The 21,129-nt window shown below is 42.5% G+C and overlaps 1 protein-coding gene across 1 annotated transcript in view; it reads right to left on the bottom strand.

Annotated features, from left to right (window-relative positions):
* The window catches only part of LOC123016996 (dynein axonemal heavy chain 11-like), a 198,224-nt gene extending 179,741 nt beyond the window's left edge, over positions 1 to 18,483 (bottom strand). The window contains exons 1-9 of the mRNA XM_044417936.1: positions 18,397 to 18,483; positions 16,182 to 16,340; positions 13,588 to 13,671; positions 10,692 to 10,850; positions 10,465 to 10,599; positions 9,769 to 9,879; positions 5,378 to 5,602; positions 3,106 to 3,197; positions 85 to 211 (exon numbers count right to left, since the gene is read on the bottom strand). Coding sequence (XP_044273871.1) covers positions 85 to 211; positions 3,106 to 3,197; positions 5,378 to 5,602; positions 9,769 to 9,879; positions 10,465 to 10,599; positions 10,692 to 10,850; positions 13,588 to 13,671; positions 16,182 to 16,307 — 1,059 coding nt within the window. The 5' untranslated portion in view covers positions 16,308 to 16,340; positions 18,397 to 18,483. The remainder of the gene's footprint in view (positions 1 to 84; positions 212 to 3,105; positions 3,198 to 5,377; positions 5,603 to 9,768; positions 9,880 to 10,464; positions 10,600 to 10,691; positions 10,851 to 13,587; positions 13,672 to 16,181; positions 16,341 to 18,396) is intronic.
* Between the last annotated feature and the right edge of the window lie 2,646 nt (positions 18,484 to 21,129).

Here is a 21,129-nt window from a genome sequence, read left to right as displayed (position 1 = left end):
TGCCAGGGTTTATCACTGGATAGCTTCCGTTCTGCACTACCAAGAAGGAGTGAAGCAGTCTAGCTGCACAAAAGGAAAGTTTACCTGCTTCGGATGAGTTCCTTTGGAGATAATTTCTAGCAGATCTGCAGCTGAGACGAAGTAGAATCTTGGGAAAATGAGTCTCTTGGCATCTAAATAGTCAGCCAAGGATTTCTCGCAAACCATGAGCCTGTCAACACAAATACCACAACTGTGAAATAATATTTGGTGTGGGTTTAGAATGGCTACTGAGGAGGGCAGAATGAAGTGGTTCTCTGAATCAAGAGTCTGGCCAGGATGTTTTGCTGCCTCCAGGGAAGAACAAGAACAAGGTGACCCCATCCATTCCATGTACCAAAGCCCACGAGACTTTGGGATGGGATGGCAGTTTGGTCCTGGGGCTCTTTCCCCCAGGGTCACGCTGCAGCCCCCCAGCACCTGCTGTCTGACATGACTGCCTCATTGTGCTTAATGGTAGAGTCCTTCCAGTGCCTCTTCCTTTGCAGATATAGATAAGCCTCTGGAGATCATAATGAGGAATAAGCAACAATAAAACCACAATAGTGCCACTATGTCATTCTCTCTACTGTTTGTTTAGAATGCCTTCACACTTCAAATTGGTGAATGTCTATAAAAATGACTACAGTTGCAATTCAGAATGAACTTACTAAGGAGTGTGCCTCATTGCACATAAGACTTATGCACAGTAAAGAGATTTCACTTCAGCATCTCTAAGAAGTATCAAGCTCTGTACCCAGGGCTGTCAATTGCTGTATTTACTTTCATTTTCATCCCAGAACTGAGATCCAACATTTCTACAAAGAGCTTTTCCTTTCTTGCTTTTCCATTACATAACCTCAAGGTGCCACTGTGCTACAGTGGTCTATCACAATTACACAAGTAGGAAAATATTTCCCTAGAGGTTATGTAATGCAAAAGCAAGAAAGGCAAACTAGGAAAAGTAACTGTGAGTAAGGAATCACAAGCACCCAATACATTTCTCATCATCCCTTATATTCTAAGACAAACCAGAAAACAGAAGGGATTATGGGGTCTTTCTTACTATATGACAATAAGTTAGGTGATTCAAGGCACAGGCGACACAGGGTCACGTCACATGTTGCAGATTAAGAATGGCCACAGCATTTACACAATGGTGCAGACCGGTCATCATGATAAGCCCGGACTTTCCAAGATTCTGGCTATTATGCGAGAGTGAGCATGCTGGTGCGTGTGCCTTGATTGCTCCCACTTGGCCTCTCCTTCTGGTGAGTGTAAGCAAGCCAACAACTCACTGGCGAGCCAGTGTGGTGTCGTGGCGAAGAGTGCAGGGCTGGGGCTCAGGAGATCTGGGTCCTCATTCCCACACAGCCATGGAGCCAACTGGGTGACTTTGGGCCAGTCACAGACTGTTTTTGTGAGGCTAAGAGTGAGAGGAAGAGAATTAGGTAAGCTGCCTTGAGTTCCTTGAAAGGAAAAAAAAGTGGGATATAAATGCAATAAATAAATAAATAAAGTCTTCTTCTCTGGATGTTTAGCATGATATTCGGATTGGGAACTCTGGGTTGTCTTCCTCTCCATCAAGCAAGAGTCACAAACCAAGAGCAAACATGGATTTGTTATTTATCAGAGGAACAAGAAGTCAGATTTTCTGGTTCAGGCATCATGCTGATCAGGCTGTGGGCATTTGTGCAGCTACTCCCATTGACGGGGAACCAAGCATGTGTGCTAGCATATGACTCTTTCATAAAAAGCCACATTTTTAAAGAAATCCTGCCTTCCTGTCATGTCCAAAGGCAGCCTGTGATATTTGAAGCAAATATGCACCAATATTCCATTGCATGGAAATGTGTTGAACACAACTTTGGGTTTGCAGCTACCTGCTGCGTGTAACCACCTCAGACCTGTGGTATGTGAAGCGGTCTGTGCTGCACTGGAGTATGTAAACACAGTTTCTCCAACGAGCCAGATAATTAAAAAGCAAGGCTCCAATCAGCCTATGCCATGTAGCTCCTTGGATTGTGCCTCACAGTACAAAAAACAATTGCCTGCATGGAAGGCAACTCTGTGCAGGGATTAAATATGAAATTTGTGGGTGGGTTGTGTGACACATATGCAGAGATATTTGGGCCTACTGGACTGCAGGAGCGTGTAAAAGAAGGCTGAGCCCAGACTGATGAAGAAAAGCAAATCACAGAACTTCAGGTATGATCTTTGTCCATGAAGCTGGCAATAGGTGGCCCGCATCACTATTGTTTCCCTGTCATTTACAGACCTATGTCTTAACATCTGCCTACATTTGAAAGTCCTGATGGCCATTGTTGCCCCTGTCCACCCCGCCCCCCCCCCCCCCCCCCCCCGCCCCATTGGCCACATGCATACTCCACAGGTACTGGCAAAAGATATTAAAGGCATCTTAAAGTGGCACCTGGAGACACTGAAGCTAATTACAAAGAAGCAAATTTGAACCCTTTTGGCACTCTGTAAATCTGCCTGTACTTCATTTTTTCTCTTAGCAAATTCAGATAAACTTTATGGTCAGAGGAAATGGAGGGGTGCACACAATTCATTGGCCTGTCAGCCATACCCAAGGCCCCAGGGATGGGTGAATTAGGTTGCAGTCCTTTATACGTATCTGGGAGTAAGTACCATTGAATTCAGTGGGGCTTACTTCCATGTAGACATGCCTAGGATTATGCTATAGGTTTGCTTCAGGCCTGTGCCCGCTTTGCATGTGTCTATCCAAATGCTGATTCTACTCTGTTTACACAATGATCTTAGTTTCCCCATCACAAAACTTCCCAAAAATACATGCTTGATTAATATTTGTGCTCAAAAATATTTTCTTTCAAAATACACCTTTCTAAACACATTCTCCTCTCAAAACACTTATTTTATCTTTAAACTACTGAGAACTATTTTGCAACATGTAGAGAAGGTGGAAGTTTGGAACCACACATTAATCTGAAAGGTGTCGGGTTGTACGGGACACTGAGATCAAATTCATCAAGAATCTCTGATCAGACATCAAAATGATGCACTGGCCATTTTAAATGCGGGGCCCATAGAGCCACTAAGACAAACCTTTGTTGAAGAACTTGCAGTTTTTCAAGCAATCCCATCTCATTTGTTACTTTGATCACATTTTTTGTCTTCACCACCACTACCATAAGTTCCTGAAAATCCAGGAGGAAAATGCAGGGTTGGGGGGTGGGGAGAATCATCATCATTAGAATCAAACTTGAATCTCTTGCCTCTCCCTCCCTCCCTCCCTCCCTCTCTCTCTCTCTCTCTCTCTCTCTCTCTCTCATTCTCTCTCTTCCTTTCTTTTATCGTCAGTGTTATATTTGGTTCAAAAAGCTGTTCTGCCGCAAAATGTTGTTAGGTAAGTCACCTTTAGTCTAGATCTGTAGTAAAAATTAGGGAATAATTGGCACATGTAAAACTAGAATAGCCTCCTTTGATTTAGCTGAGAGATAGAATTAATGTGATCATCACACTGGTAGCCTCACATTGAACCCCAAACACTAGATAACCTCTCCCAGCAGTTTCACATTTATCAGAAACAGCATGGGGGTGAGCTGCGACCATTAGGCAAACTAGCGGCAAATAGGCACCAAGGTGTTCTCAGATGCTTTCCTTCCTGCCCACCGAGACACCTCTTCCTCCCTATTTTATTTCAAAATGTGCTTCTATTTTGAAGCTAGAACGGCTTCCAAATGAAGTGGGAGCCACTGACTGCTCCCATCTTAATTTCCCACAAATGACTTCGAATAGCTCGTTTGTTTTTTATGGCTAGCCAGGACCACCCACTGCAATGAGTCAGTACTGGACAGATCCAAGTACACACCCTGCGTCATCAGCATAGTTTATAAGTCAAACAGTTTCACACCAGGGAACAATTCATTGTGGTTTCTAAGCTAGAATGCATTTTTCTGACATGTGAACCCCAGCAATGGAGTTCCAGAAGAAGTTGGATTGTTATTTTGGCAGCAGTCTTTGGCCCACCACCACTTTTAGGACTTACACCTTGCCATGACAAGGTGTTTACATGATCCTTACCCACTCAGCTAATCTGTCCCTGACTCCTCTTGTAAGCCAGTAAGGGCTTATAAACCCAGGAGCCGGCCTTCTGTGGAGTCAGGCCCTTGGCCCATCAAGCCCATTGATCTTCAGTGGCTCTCCAGGCTATCAGGTCAGAGTCCTTCTTTGCCCTACCAAAACACACTGGATATTAAACTTGGGCCTTTCTTCATGCAAAGTAGGTCTTTGCCAACAAATATTGGCTGCTCTCCATACAATTCTTCTCCCCTTAAAAAGTTATCCTACAGTACAGTGTGTCCGGAGAGTGTGGCAAAAGATTACATTCTGCCAGTGGTGGGCAGGGGCAGGCTACACGTTCAACATGCCAGCCAGAGCCAATGTATTGTTTTATTTTATTTTATTTTATTTTATTTTATTTTATTTTATTTTATTTTATTTTATTATTTAGTAAGCTTCTATGCCGCCCCATTCGCCAAAGCCTCGGGGCGGCTCACAACAATAAATAAATACATGTTAAACATATAAAAACAATATAATTGGAGACGTCCTGGCCAAAGATATAAAATCAATAAATAAGCTAACAATTAAGATGACTTTTAAATAAAAAGGTCTTGGCCTGGCGCCGAAAAACAAATAACGATGTATGTTTCTGTAGGCATTTGAACTGGCCATTTTTCTTTCTGGATTGAATGCAACATTCAGTATCAGCCCTAGTCACTGAAACTTAATTTACTGAACTGTTTCAGCATTATTTAGAACTTTTCTTCCCAGAATTTTTGAGAAGAGACTAATTTATATATGGAACCCTCAATGCTATTCTTACAGATCCCCACCCCCTGCACACACACCTCCCATAGACTTTCTCATTATCTACTGAATGCTAGTCATTAAGTCCATATTGAGAGAGTGAGGTGCTCCTAGCAGTTCTGCGTGGAATTGTGGCTCGTTTAGGGTCCATGTGGAGGACAGCTTCTGGTTTTCTGTGTACTAATTCTTCTTCTGTAGACCCATCCTTTGGATACAGGATGTCAGTTGGACACCTGTGTTGGTGGGTTTTGGGGCTCTGCTAAGGAATAATTTGATTTTAAATATATTAATTTTTATATCTTTATTCTTGTTCCTTTACAGTTCAGTGCTCAGGAACTTTTTTTAGTGACTTACACAATTTGTAAATAAACAATTAAAGTTTGCCCTTATTTTCTCAAAGTTACTTTTACAGTAGGTGATTCCATTTTTTAAAAGTCTCTTTCAGCAGGTGTTCTACCTCCCCTGTTGCTTATGAAGAAAGAAAGAGAGGGGTGCTTGCTCATACCTTAAAATCTTGATCAATCCTTTCAAATCTTTTTGCATCTTCTGAAAGCTGACTCCGTATGTCCTCAGAATTGGTGAAGATACTCTGAAGGTGGCCCCAGGTTTGCTGCACTTCCAGCCACAATGAAATAACCGTATCTGCTACCATTAACCTTTTCTGCCAACTGCTGACCTCCACCAAAAAATGCTCCACATATTTACTCATTAAGATGTTTTGAAGCTGAACCTGCAAAAAAATAATATTGGAATAAGGTCATAGGTTAATTATGTACATACTCCTCCTAAGAAGTAATATAATTATCAACAAAATATTTATTTATTTAGGCATTTCTATACCCTTCAATTAGTACAACGCTCCCAGAATGGTGTACAGAATGCTATTAAGACAATGTACAATGTAACGTTCAATTTAAAAACAGATTTAAAGGAAACATGCCTGCCTTAAGACATCCATACAACAATAAAATTCAGCAGCAATATACAAATCAACAATAAACAAAACAATACATAATAATAATTAACAATCAATTAAACAACTATTCCACTTGTACCAATAAAACTCTTAAAAGTCAATATAAAATCAAATAATATAATCAACAACTAAAACAGTGAGAAAATAAAAAGGGTTTAACCTGATGCCAAAAATTATATAATGCCAGCACCTGGAGTATTTTCCTGGGGAGCTGATTCCACAAATGGGGTGCCAGGTTTGCACGTCTGGAGTAATGCTGTTCAGAGATCCAGCCGGCCGGCTACGCCCTCACCCATGTTAGTATTACATCTCCCTCCTAACAGTCAATCAGTATTTGATAGCTACTGGACACAGTCCTCATTTAAGCTTTCTTGGAGGGGGGGGGGCTAGCCCCCACTTACAATATTTTTATCGGGGGGTTACACGTCTAAAAAAAAGTCTGGGCATCTTCCAGCCAGCTGAGACCAATCCCTGGTGAGTGGGCGGTGCAACTTCGACTACATAAGCATCAGTACTCATGCCCCAAAATTCATGCCCAAGTAAAGGGAACAGCATCCCTGTTTGACATTATCTGAAGCATGGGCTCTAAGCACGCAACCCGCATATCTGAAGGGTGTACTGCAAACAGCTGTTTATGTTGAACAAAACCTGGCAATAATTTGCCATAGGAAACATTGACTTGCCATTTAATTAATGCAAGTTCCTCATGCCATGGCAGGCCTTTTGCAGTTTCCTTGTTGTGAGAATAATATAGAACTCAGACTTAAGAAAGCACTCAGAACATAACGGAATGGAAGTATATCCTAGCTGTTAGTTTAATGGCCTCCAAAATCATTGTATCTATAAAGGAAGTTTGGAATATGTTCACATTATTTCCATTTTCTGTTTACAACTGCTGCTTTCAACAAGCAAAGGCTGGCAAACAGTGGAATCCTAGGCCAGCCTATTCAAAACTAAGCCCTAATGATTTCAATGGGACTTATTTCCAGATTATTGGTACAGGACTTCAGCTTTGGTTAGAATGCTCAAAATATCTATTTAAAATCAAATTTTTCCTCCTTTCCCCATTTCCACAGGAAACGCTTTGGGTTGCATTTTATAATTTCTGTGTGATTTCACAGATTTTCAAAAAAGACTATTTTATTATTTAGATATTATTTTGGGCTATCATCAGATATATTGATAGTAGCCTCATTTTCCAAGTGTGGCTCATGATGTAGCCAGAACAGAATATCCACCAGCTTTCTCCTCAAACTAGTGATGACCACTGGGAGGAGAGGTTAAGGATTTCATTCATTCTAGATTCTTTATCCCATTGCTTATCTCTTCCATTCTTTCCCACGGTGTAGCAAGAGCTCTGCACTGCAACAGTTTGGTGTAGATCCCACTTGTAGGCCAAGAATCTCCGCTGTTTATTTTACGGAATGTTCCCCAGTGAGTTAGAGAGCCTTCCAGCTTCACTTCAGGGCAGCTTCACCGATTGAGGGGAGTTACTTAGTTAATTTGTCAGCCTTGTGTGCCCAGCAAAAGGGGTTTGAAGGACACAACAAGCTGTGATGGCTTTTGCTGCAGGAAGTCCTGTTGTCCAAACCCTGTCATGGTACTTATTTATTTAAGACTTTTTTAGATTGTCCCTTACTGTAATCTCAGGACAGTTTAACAATAAGGCAAAAATAAAATGAAACACAGAATCCTATACAAATTCTTAACCAGTCAACACTAAAACCCATATTAAAATAACAGTCAAACCTTAAACTACTGGGGAAAATCAAAAGGCTTTAGCCTGGCACTGAAAAGAATAAATGGACAGCGCCAGGTGAACCTCTCTGGGGAGCGTATTCCAACATGGTGTGTTTGGTTTTTAGAAACGAAGATCTGTTCTGTGTTTTCCATACTTCAGCCTGGTTTCTCTGGTTGTCCAAGCCCAGCATTCTGCGGCTCTGTCAGAATCCCCTGGAAAGAGCACTGCTGCGGCAGGAATTGTTCCAGCCATCCAGTGTGGGACTGAATTTCAAGTACAGTGGCTGATGGCATACCTGCCAGCCATGGGAGGACTGAGCAAGGAGGGTGGAAACCACACTAGCCTAGAAAAGAAACCACTTAATCAAGTTCCAGGCAGATGTAGGCAAGCAGCCATGCACCATGGATACCATGCCGGGTTGCTTGTCATGCCATGTGAACTCAGCACTTGTGAAGAAAGCGGGTGGCCAGCTTTGCATTTCTGAATCAGCCCTTTCACATCCCTGGAAGGTGGGGAGGAAGGTGCAAGGGGAATAGTGTGCTGGCTGACACACACACAGAGACCCACTTGACACCTAGCAATGGTCCCCTTTTTCTTTTGTATGATTTCTGTTATACACGCCAATTCACCCGTGGTGAAATATACCAGTGTATGTTTACCACGTATGTCTGCACACATGAGGTGGTAGCTATGCAGGGAAATAATTTGGAATGACTTAGTTCCGACTGAATGGGGAATCAAGAGAAGGAATAAAAAATATCTCTATGAGCCTTTCTGCGAGAGGCATTGGTTGTGTGCTCGAGATTCCTTGCTCATGGGAGTTTGTGAATGCTTTACATGGAGGCGTCATTTTTCATGCTTTGCAAATATTTTAGCATTTCCCACCCACAAGTAGGAGAGTCTGGTATATCCATGAATGGCAACATGAAACCCTGAGTGCTTGCACAGTTCTGCCTTGAAATGGAAAACCTTTTAAATCAAGCAAAACAATCCAATTACAAATAGTGAAAATAGCAGCTACTTATGCAGAGTGAAGCCAATCTATCAAAAGGTCCATGTAAAAGTTAGTAAAGATGGGAGCATATATCCTTTTTTCAGAGTTCCAGAAAAACCACTACTGAGAGACCACTACTGAAAGACCTTGTCCTTAGGGCTTCCAGTCTGATGGAATTTGATGGTGGACCTGTGAGCAAAGCCTCTGAGCGTAACCTAGAGGCCTTGGCAAGTTTGTATGGATGCAGGCAGTCCCTCAAATAACCTGATATTCATCCAGAGTTTTAAAGATCAAAACTTGAACTTTAAATCCAGAAAGGAATAGGTACCCAAAATAGGTGGCATAGTTTCAGCACAGTAAGTTCTGAATGCCTACATCTGTACACACACACATATACACACATGCCTGCATTATGTACCAGGCCTGGCAGGTACATAATTGTTGTAAGCCGCCCCGAGGCTTCGGCGAAAGGGGCGGCATAAAAATGTTTTAATAAATAAATAAATAAATAAATAAATAAATAAATAAATAAGTAAGTACAGGCAAAGTAGTGTCAAAGCAGAGCTTCATGATCTTTTGCAGACAATGTGCATGGGGGGGTTAACCTACTGATTTTTTTTTCCTTTTTCTTTCTTTCTTTACTTCATATATATTCAGAACTATGGTTTAAGCTTGGAAATAGGAGGGCTGTAATGTGGATTAAAACAACTTAATATTTAATTTAATAAAACTATTCACATTTTCACATTCTTATATATCTGTCCTAAAAAGTATATGGAAATTGGGCAGGCATTGTTCCCATTCCAAATAAACCCTCAAGGGACCTTTCCAATGATGTACAATCACGTTAATATATTTCATCCTTAGGACTGCAGTCATTCCTGCAATGCTGAGGGCAGCAGTACACTGTAAAATGAATCTCTTGTTCATTCAAAATAAATGCCTATTGTTTGAAACCATAACAGATTCTGCATTATCTATTCACTGTAATAGCTCAAACGTTTCTGAGAAATAAAGGCAAGACTCCAAGGGATGCAAGAGGAAGTACACAAGGTTCTTTCATCCTGGCCTTGATGTACTTTGCTGCATCCACTGCTGATGACAAAATTCTCTAAGATTTAGATGGACACTTAATTGGATGGCAAACATGGAAAATGCTTGAAAATCTTGAACGTGTGTCATTACCTGGTTGTCTTCTAGTGTTTCTATCAGGTTTTCATCAGATGTCAACAGTGGTGTGTCTGTGCTGTGCTGCTGTTCGTATGAGAAATCCATAACACTCCATGTCTGATTGATCTCCGTGAGTGCCTGAGGGGAACACAGAACGAGAAAGATCCAGTAGTTCTTCCACACATGCGCTTTTGATTCTACTGACTAAAATGGCAATAGGGTTGTAGGCTATTTCCTATAAAAGTCCCTGTGGTGCGTGTGTGTAGAGGCAGTGTTGTAGCGGTGAATTTTGGACTCTGGGTCAGGCATCCATCATGACACTCCCAAAGGCTGCACCCCCAAAATAGCTCAAAAATAAAGATTTTGCACAGGATCAACATCCCCAGTCCAGTAGAATTGTTTTATATCCAGCAGAAGCAGATCTTTTGTCAATCTAAAGGGCTCTAAGTACCCATTCAAGGCCAAGCTACCCCAGAGTTACTGAGGGCATGGCAGCTGAGTTCAGAAGGAACAGGGAGGTCTGAGGAGAGTAGCAGGTGGCATAAGCAGCCCTGGAAATCAGATGCCCACAGCTTTGACCCTGCCTGCCTTGGGGCCAGTGTATGTGGAGGCCACCATCTTGGGCTATGCTCCTGCCTGATGCAGGCATACAGCCTGTGGCGTTCTCTCCCAGAGCGAATGTGACCCTTGGACTGAAAAAGGTTCCCCAACCCTGGAATATACCTTTTCTATAGTCATTTCTTTCACAGCTTTATCCACAATGCCTTTCACATCCTCTTCCACCCTGTGGAGCTGAAGAGCTAATAGGTCTCCTAGTGTAGTGTCTTCGTTCATCACAAAACAGACCTAGGAGTTGAAAAGGAAGTAAACCGTTCTCACCATGCTATTCGATCACCCTGCCTGTGTGAAGCCCCCCACGCAATGCCAAAAAGGGATACCCCTGTTGCAATCATAAGTTGTTGCCAATGTCTTTTCCGGACCGCGATGTTCTGGAGTTCATTCACAGCTCTTAAGGAGGTTAACAGATTTCTAACAGTTGATTCTAAGCCCACATAGACATCCCAAGCCCATATTTTTTTATCCAGATTCCTCATCTCCTGTGCAGGATAGAAAAGAAAGGAAGAAAAGAAGTAATGTGAAGTAGCCGTGAAATGCAGCAAATACTCAAGCTTTCTGAAGGACAGACCTCATCACTTCCGGGTTACTTCCACATTATCCTTAACACTTTGTTTGGGAAGAGTCAATTTGCAAATGAATATCAGCTATCCTGACTAGGTTCATTCAGTTGACCAGTGCAGGGAGAACGCAGGGGGAAAGGGGGAGAGCATGTCCACTGCTCACGCCTCAACTTTGCAGGCCTGACTGGTTCCACTGCACAAAGCCTGCATGCATGCAAGCTGTACGTATATAGGCTTTGTTCCCTGTGATAGTGCAGGGACACAGTGTATACACATACAACTTCTCTTGGCATGGGCTCCAAGCAGAAGAGTAGAATCACTGCATGGGGATCAGGATTTAGCAGATTAAATCCTGACGTTCCCATCCCATATACTGCATTTCTCCTGTGTTGATTGACCAGGGCAGAGGAAAATGGCCAAATACAGTAGTGTCTTGTACCTCAAACGTAATTCATTTCAGGAAGCCGTTTGAACTCTGAATTGTTCAAAATCCAAATAAATTTTCCCCATTAGAAATAAAGAAAAGTAAATTAATCTGTTCCCAGACCCTAAACAATACCCATTTCGATAAACTTGAACAGAAAATACACCCTCCTGAAATGAATTAAGTTCAAAGTAGGAGCCACCTTGTTGAATTCAGCAAGCTTTGCTTATCAGGAAACAAGGACGGATCACGGCTGTAGGTTTTGCTTTGTTTTCCCCTCTGCACTGCACTCCAACCAGCTAACTCTCCATGTTGTTTTTGAAGAGAAAGGCTACAAACTCCCTCTCAACTTATTTGGGGGTGGGGGGGTGAAACTCCAGGGAACTCTGAGTAAGAATAGTGGGCTACATTTCTTGTGCCCAAACCATCAGTATAATTTGGTGATACTCGTAGCCTCTGAAGACACAAGGATCGGGCCCAAAACTTTGCCTTCGGTTGCCTCTCCGCAGGCCGGGACCCTTCGCTTCCTACCCAGGATGTTAATATAAGTGGAAGTTGGAAGCACAGCTGAAGTCCTTCCAAGCTCATTTCTCATAGAAAATAAGAAGTCCCATTGATTTCTTCTGGGTAAATGCAGTTAGGCTTGCTCTGCCTGTGAGTCCCCCACCACCACCCCGACACTTAGCAGCATGATAGGAAGTATGATCCTAAATGAAAGATTAAATAGTGGACCTGAAGGGCTTCCTCGCAGCCTGCTCTTGAGGTTAACTGGAGGTTTTGGCCCCAATTCTAAACCTCTTTCTGAGGGTCCTGGGCACACAGCAGATGATGTTCATGCTGCACCCACACTTCACTGTGCATGCAGGTCGAATGTGGAAGCACCGTTCAAACTTCAGAATGATTTCTCGTATAGAGACTTTAACATTTGAACTCTGGATTGTTCGAAGTTAGAGTAGTTTGAAGTAGAAGGCACCACTGTGTCTCCTCTGTTCACACTGCATGGGCACCAGCCCATCTGTAGTGATTGCTAGCATTATCTGTGAAGGGGATTTACTCTGCATACACTTCTGTTTACCACCTGCTGGTTGAACTCTTTGATACCACCTTCTTACTGAACTGTCAGTGGACCCCAACCCAGAAAAATAGATCTTTCCTTCCATTCTTGGACCCATCTGCCAGAACTGTAGGCCACTGTAGCTGAGCCAGCCCAAGTCCCCAAGCACAAGGGTTTCAGCCGGGGACGACTCTGGTTGTTTGCTGATTACCAGGCTTCTTCTTGTGCTCAGCTCTCACTCAGGAAGTGAGCTGAGCCAAGAGGAAGTCTGCAGATGCTTGCAGGACTCTCGTTGCACAACCGGCAACCTTCTTTTGCAGCATGCGCAGCACAACAAAGGCGGCAAGGCATGTGGTGAGGAAGAGACAGATACGCAGTGTTTGTGCAACCTTGCTTCCTTCCGGCAGGTGCCAGTGCAACTGCTCGGCATGCTTGCCAGCAGGTCAGAATCACAGCCACAAGAAAGCAGGCCAGAGTCCAGGGAGCAGAGCCCAGGGAATCTGATCGATTCCTCGCACATCCCTACCCTGGAGTGGGCCCCACAACTAATCCCATCATTCTTAATTCAAACAGAAACTCCTGATAACATATATAAAAGAATGTGAACTTAAGTGGACGCTGGGGGATTTATGTGGGATTGGTATATTCATTCCCTAGACGGTCTTTCTCCATGCACAATGCTTAAATGTGCCTCAGCTTTTGTCGCCACAACCCTGGGCAAAGCAACAAGCAGTGAGGATAACGCTAACAATCGGGGATTTCTCCATGCAATAAATCAATCTGGTGCCTGGTTTACCTCTCCCTGCCTTCCTGATCATTTGCCACACTGGCTGGAGATGATGGGAGTTGAAGTTCAAGACATCTAGAAGGCAGCAGGCTGGGAAACTGTTCTATGACCCAGTAAAGGGTTTTTAAATGATGTTTAACCAGTGAGGGTGCTTTTGTTACAGGCACCAGTCCACAGGAAGCCAGTCCCCAAAATTCCTGGGTGGGGACTAATTGCTGTTAAACCAATACAAGTAAGTGCAGCTGAAAGCCTTGCTTTCCAGGCAGCCGATAACACTTTTGTTGTCTGATGCCTGCAAAAGGGATTTGCCCAATCAGTTTGCCCGTCTGATCAACATTGTGCATATTGCACAATAAACAAATGCCATACAGTAGCAGAGAGAAAGCATTACCTTTGCAAATCTTCGAAGGTCCACATCCATTTGTTCAACATTTATCTGTTTCCATGGAGTTTTCATCCAGTCTTGAATGCTCATCTGGGGAGAAAAATCCCATAAGTCCTTCTGTGGCATCTTATGATGCAAAGAGAGTTTTCACACTCAAGTGTAGGCTCTGTGTATAAATATGTATAGTGCACACGATCTACAAGGTGAATGTCAAAATCGGAAACCTACTGAGGCTGAAATCTAATCTAAGGGGATACGACATATTCTTCATTCTCTGTGCTACAAAAGTTTGCTTGCATTTTAGGGGGAAAACATTGGACAGCTTCAAACGCATTACATTTCCAAACATAGAAATTCTTTGAAAATCAACAAGGTGATTTTTCATCAAAAGCTGGGAGAAAAGGACCCCAGCATTTTAATCTTTTCGCTGAGGTGCTCTCCTTCCCCACCCTAATTCTTCTATCTGACTTACTGTCATCACTGTTACTTGGCTAAGAAAAGGAAATGCAAAACCAAAAAGAAGGGATGACGTTCTGTCTATCAATTTCCTTATTTTTTATTAAATGTTAAGATCAAGGTGTCATTTCAGGTTTCAATGAAAGGATAAGATTTACAGCAAAGTTCAAAGGAATGGTGTTAGATATATTTAGAATGGAATTTGCTAAAACAAGGCAGTTAACATTTTGTTGTAATCATTGTTTAGTATTTTTTAATAATGAGAGATTCTGGGTTGTATCCAATGCTGGCTGGCTGCCAATGGATCAGAAAATGTCAGTGAAACAGATTCCCCTCCTCCCATGCCCCACTGCCTCTTGTACAAACCCCAGGTCCGCTTCAGAGGGTTGGGGAACCATCTGGACCAGATTTGGGGGCTATGCAGGGGACTGTGCGGGGAGGAGAACAAGGGGAAGCCATGTTATGAGAATGAAAGTCCAATTTCATTATTTTGGATTTAATCTATTATGATGACTCACATGTGGTCTAAGCAGGGAAGGGGGGTAATTTCCCCCTGCTTTAAATGGTTCTCATTGATCCCATGAGGGAATTGATTTATTTAGCAAAAGCTATGCATCTTCTTATTAGCAAGTGTGTTGGAGCTTCCATCCACTGGAATGAAGGACCTTTGGCTTTATACACATATATTTTATACACATATATGTCATATAGTGATTTCTAGAAGCCCAGGGGACATAGTTCCTTCTTCCCCGTTTATCACTGTGACCCATTATTTGCAGTTTATATATAAACATACTTGGAAATGTTGCAAAATGAAAATCCTATAATCAGTAGAGAGAGATCATCAAACAGAATATTGATGAGTTTCTCTAGCATATGCTTTTTCTTAGCATTGTTCCTGTGTGCTTTATTCACTGTAGTCACATGTTCATAAGTAATTTAACATTGTCATACATGCAGTTGCCACATGGCATAAAGCAGAAATAGCATGGAATTAATTTTCAAACCACAGTCCCCATCCGCAAAAGCAAAGGCTATATATGTCTGTGTACAGCCTTTGGTAATATTCTGGTTGCTCCTGAAAAGGCATTGTTCAGCTGCCTGGATTCCAAATTTTCAAGAAATGTTTCTTTATGTTGTTGAAGGAGCAACAGAACAAGTAGCATCCAGGCATTTGACTAGGAACCTAAGTCATGGTGTTGTACAAGGCTCTACAGTAACAAGTTCTCATACCTCGTCAGGTATTTGCAGGGAAGGCACAGCTTAGTCCTATGCATAATGAAGGCACTCCCTGTTCCCATACACAACATCTCTGATCTTAAAAAGAATCAGGAAGAAGGTCTGGGTCAGACCCTGAGGAACCACCACCCAACAAAAAGACTAGCCTGCTCCAACATGGTATCCTCCAGAAGTTTTGGACTTCAACTCCCATCAGCTTTGGCCAGCATGGCCCATCATCAGGATCAGGAATGCTGGAAGTTGTACACCAAAATATATGGGGGTTGGCACTAGGATGGGCAAGGTTGGAGCAGGCAATATTAGATGGACCAGTTATCTGACTTGGTATAAGAGAGTTCTATATAATTACAGAAAACAAGTATGGATCTGGTTAATCTGTGGATAGCTCATCCTTCTTTAAATTCTCTTGAGCATACACAAGACCAAGACTGATTTCCATGCTGACATTCTTATTCATATAAGAAAGCTATAAAACAAAGGAAAGTCCAATATGCTGAACTGGCTCAGAAGGAAGAAGCAAAGCATGGATTGTAAATTGGCTTTGCACTCATGCGCTGTCCCTTTCTCCCCAGATGTTTGTCTTCATCTATCCTTCCCTTCCTGGTTGGAGCTTCAGCCCTAAGCTAAATAAAGGCACAGTTTAAAATGGCTGCAAAGTTTCGGTAGTAGTATTACACATACAGTAGTTTGCCATTTTGCTTCATTCATTATCTCTGTAACCTCATTCAGTTACTTGCTTACCTCATGCTTACCTCCAGCCTGCTTCCACGACCTAGTAGGGAACAAACAAAACAGGTTCCACCAACTTACAAAATGATTGCATGGACTTTCATTTTCTGCAAATGTACTTTTTTCCAGAAATAACTCTCCTTTAGTAAATGCACATTGCAAAGGCAAGTCCTTACCTGGACAAACACCACCATATCCCAGACAGACTTTAGCAAGATGGCGTCAGTACGGCACTGTTTCAGCTGCTTGTATTCTGGCACACTTACTTCAAAAAGGTTTGCAGTTTCCTGAAGATTTTTCATTTCTGCCTCTAGTTTCGCAATGTCTTTATGAGTCTGAAAGAATGCCATTCTGGAATGTCTTAACAACCAAAAACACCAGGGCCTTGTTTTGCATTTTTACAAGAAACAGAATATGGACTTCTCAGATAAAGATTTTGCATCTGTCCTTCTCTGACTTGAATAGGTGGGCAGTAACCAAAATATATATGATAATGCACAGATGCTACAAAAATGTTGGATCCCCTCTAATATCAGAAAGTCAAAACCCAATTCTGAAATGCTAGCAACCCTTCTTCATTTGATGAATTGGTTTACATGATTTCTTTCTTTCTTGAACCTTGCCTTTTTTCATAATCCCAAAGTTTTGCAAACTGGTTGTGGGTGTAGTTGGCAAAAATGGACAATCTGAACACACTCAGGGACTCTTTTGTAAGATGTATGTTATTTTTTCCATCACTTTTTTCAAAGTCAATATACTCTAAGTGAATGGACAGTAGAATAAGGTCTCTTTCCATCTGCACCTGCCCTGAGGCCTTCATCAGAAACCCTGCTCCACATGCTGAAATGTAGGTGCCTACTCATGAGCAGCCTTGTTCAGGGTTCACCCCACTCTCCAAGCGCAACCACACATGGTTTGCTCTTGAAACATTTACTTGGAGCTTTCCTTGATAATTTTCTGGTGGCAGGTGAACAAACCAACAAACCAACAAACCCTCTCTCAATCATTTTAGCATGTTACATGTTTTATTGCATAAAACAATCTGATGCTCGAAAGGGGTGTACTGAGCAGTTTTACCTCTGTGAGTGTTCGAGACTATTAGGATTTGTTTGCTGCTTTGCTGCTGTTTCAAGTTCTGTTTTAAGCATTCAGAATTCTAGTTTCACAGCAGCTTTTTACTATGATTGCATTTCAGAAGTTATGGATGTTATGGTTTTATTTTTATTGTGTACATTGCTCTAGGACAGCATTTCCCCAATGTAGCTGCATGGCCTTTGTTGGAACTCATCTGTGTTGTGGTCAACAAACCTTGGAAAAGATTGTCCCATCAATTTAATAAATAGGTAAGAGAGGAGCAGAGTGATTTCACTGGCTCTACACAGCCAGAGATGGCCATAGGATTTTTTGGATTCCCAAATTAATGGGAGGAAATGAGTTGTGACCTTGGAACTGGGGATCTCTGCCTTGGCTGCTCTCCCTCTTCACAGCTGGCATGGGAAGACGTACGTTGGCTGCTTTTCTGAGGTTGAAAGAGCAAGCTCAAAGAAAGGGCAAAGGGGGCAGGGAGAGGGGTGGGTGAGGGAAAATATTGGGTCTGCCAGAATATGTTGCTTCCTGGTGGCGCTCCAGCCCCCTCCTCTCCCCAACTGAAGTGCCACAGCTTGATGGCTGAAACTGGCCATCTTCCTGATTTGCAGGGCAGGAGGAATAGAGAGGGGAATGCAGCCTCCGCATGCTCCCAGCGTGCCTAGGATGCCTGTAATCCTGCATGTCCCGAGGGCAGTGGGCAGCCTCACTGGGCTGCACCTTAAGTCAGTAAATAATGCGACTGTGCAAGATTTCCTTGCACTTGGCAAAGGTACTTAGTCAACATATGTGGAGTATGTTATACACTGCAGGAGTGCCTGTTTACTGAGCTCTGCCTCTCTTTAAAAACAGCTGTTTCCATTTCCTGTTTGAAAAATCTTGTTTGCAAAGACTTCTGAAATGGCCTTTGAGAATTGACTTCTTCAACTCAAGATACTTGTGGGAAAGCTCATAATATTTTGCTTCAGCTCCCCTCAGAGATGTCATACATACAGCCACATTTTTGTAAGTTTTGTGTAAGTTGGAAGTCATAGTTAGGGTTGTCACTCTTCCTTCCTTCCTCCCTCCCTCTTCCTCTTGCTCTTGCTTCTTTTACAGTAGAACTATAGACTGCCTCAACACAAGCTATCTGAGCGATTATGCTTTTCCCACTACTAATCACCATGTCAGGAAAACCTTCACCTACTAAATGTTTGTGTCAGGTTGCAGTAAATAACACAGGAATAAGGCCAATAAAAATCTTGACAAATCCTAATCTTTTTTATTACTATTACTGAAATGTCTGATTCAGGAAAAAAATGTTACCTTATCTAGGCATGCATAAGGATCCTCTGCATCAAATCGAAAGATGACTTCATTTTTAAATCTGTTTCTAAACTCTTGCTGTTTGACCTGAAAGACACAGTATATATTTGAAGTTGGGCTCCTATAAGGTTAAGCAGGTGATCCTTTGAGACCATACCATAACTTTTCCTTGACTTCCATTCATTAAGTATGTTCCATCTCATGAACCTTGAATCATTTCATTTTAAGTACTCTTATTTCCCTTAAATTTGCTTAAAACTTTATTAGATATAGGCTGCACAACCCTCACACACAGCTCACATGCATTTCAAACATTCCCAATGGATAAATATAAAACATTTAAAATCTACATTTGATCTGACAACAGTGGTACTATGTTTGAATTAGAAACATATTAGACATAATTGAAGATAAAGAAGATGCAAGCATCATTCTCATTTTAGGTGAAGTGGGCTTTAAATTATCAGATTCATCCAGAATATATTACCAAGAAACATTGAATTGTTATCTTTAGACAGCCTTTTCTAAGAGTTTACAATTTCTCAGTTCAGTGAAGCTTGCCACCAGCTTGTTATCGGAACAAAAAACGAAAAATCATTCGGTTCACAGCACAGAACTGATCTCACCTCAAAAAGTACACATTTTCTTCTGATAACAGATACTTCATTGGACTGTAGAGGAGCCACTTCATGCTTCACAGTGAAGGCAATCTTTTTAAGATTCTTCCACTTTTCAGGTAATTCCTAACAACGCACAGACATTGTTTGTTCATTGGCACATCAAGCCAGGAACTCTTCCTCTCACAAAAGATTGTACACATGTCTTATTTTCATTTTCTCTTTGTCCCCACCTCCTTCCCTAGTAGTTTTGTACATTTTACTTTCCACCTCATTATTCTCCACCATCATGGACTCATTGTTCACAGTAATTAATAAGATAATGTTTGTGTCTGTGTGTGTGTGTGTGTGTTAAACATGTTTGGGTATAGCAGTCTGTACCTTGGTACACTATGTTTCATGTATATTCAGTCTGAAATGACCTCAGGAGCATCACCATGAATAGAATTTTTCTTGCAGCATTCTGCAAAGCTAGTATTACTTGAAATTTACAGAGTGGGGGCAGGAGGACCATTCTCTGCACCTCGATTACTTGAATCCACAACTAGTCACCCATATAGCCTCTGTCAAAGGGTTCGATGCAGAGTCCTCCTCTGCAGGAGCACCATTTTGTAATGGAGAGCTTGCTGGAGTCTGCTCAGGACAGCTTGGCCCGGAGGAAGAGAGGAGACAATCTTTGCCGATTCTCCCCTCTCTTTGGATGACCTCCCATGCTCATCCAAAGGTTTCCCCAACCCTCCAGAACAGACAGTTGCAGAGGATAGGTGTTTGCAAGGAAAGGGGGAGACTGGTGTAAATTTCCCCCTCCCCTGTTCCATCTGTAGAAAGGCTCCAAAGGATTGAAGGGCTTTCTTCCATACATGGAAGAAAGCTTCTGGATCCAAGCTTGAGTGAGTGCAGTGAAGGGTCCAAACAATGTGAATATCTCATTGCAGGGAACCCATCAGGATTCTGCCAGGCACACAGGAACGCATCTGCAAAATGGTCTAGCCTGACTCCACAAAGGTCTGAACAAGCAGAACAGTTCAAATCAGTGATGTGGCACCAACCTCAGGTGTTTGTTGGCGACTGTTCTATGAGCATAGCTACACTACAGGCCCAAGCACTGCCCATCACACTGATTCTATCAGTCAGGGTGGCCCCCAAAGAATCCTGCACACTGAAGTTTCAGGAGGGTGCTGAGAATTGTCCATTACGGAACATGGACTTTTCCCTGACAAAACTAGACCAAAGAGCCCTTAAGTCAGTCTGAGTACGCAGAAGTCAGAAAAAGCCTTTCTCACAATTCCTATTTACAGCTGCAGCCCCTAAGAAAGGGCTAAATGGGAATAGCATCAGCCAATCACTGCAGTGTGCTGACTGTGACATTCTGAATGACATCACAAATGGCTCAGGGAGCAGGAACTCCGGCTACTGCATCTGGCCATATCCATATCTAAAATCCTGCCTTCTCCCACATGTGATCATCAGAGGCCCTTCTCCGAATCCTCCCGCCTTCTGAGGTAAGGCTGGTAGGGACCAAGGAGAAGACCTTCTCAGTTGCTGTGGCTGCTCCTGAGAAAGCTCTCATCCAGGAGCCTCGCCTGGCACTGAACATCATGGCTTGCATCATTACAGAGATGTCCTACACGAGCAGAAAGCCACTTCTGCTTGTGCAAGGCAGCCCCACTGAGAACTTGACCTTTCCATCCGGCCATTGCCTCTCATGCCCCATCCAGTGTGGTTCCAGAGGGTCCATCAACCTTCTGCAACAACTGTGGGGCAAGCGCAGTGGGCAAGAGGTAGGGAATCCCAGCTGCACCGTGTCACATGAGGTTCTCGGGATCCAGCTCAGTGTCCTTGGGCAGCAGGCAAAGGCACTTTTATTTACTTCGCCATTTTCAGCAGGCTATCTAAACTGGCCTTTAATCTGATACAGTATTTTTTACTGGTACTCTTGGTTTTTATCACTTTGCTCAGGTTTTACTCCTAGACATTGTTTTAATATTTCTTTTCTTTTCTTTTCTTTTTTGGTATGGACTTTTAACCTGCTGCTGTTTGTATGGCTATTGTGTGCCATCCTACGAATTTTGCTAAACTGAAGGGTGGCATAAACATGTTTTAAATCAACAAATAA

Source organism: Varanus komodoensis, unplaced genomic scaffold, assembly GCF_004798865.1.
Source record: "Varanus komodoensis strain SLA01 unplaced genomic scaffold, ASM479886v1 scaffold9, whole genome shotgun sequence".
Classification (NCBI taxonomy): domain Eukaryota; kingdom Metazoa; phylum Chordata; class Lepidosauria; order Squamata; family Varanidae; genus Varanus; species Varanus komodoensis.
Note: the sequence above shows the minus strand (reverse complement) of the source record. Positions and strands in the feature narration are given on the sequence as shown.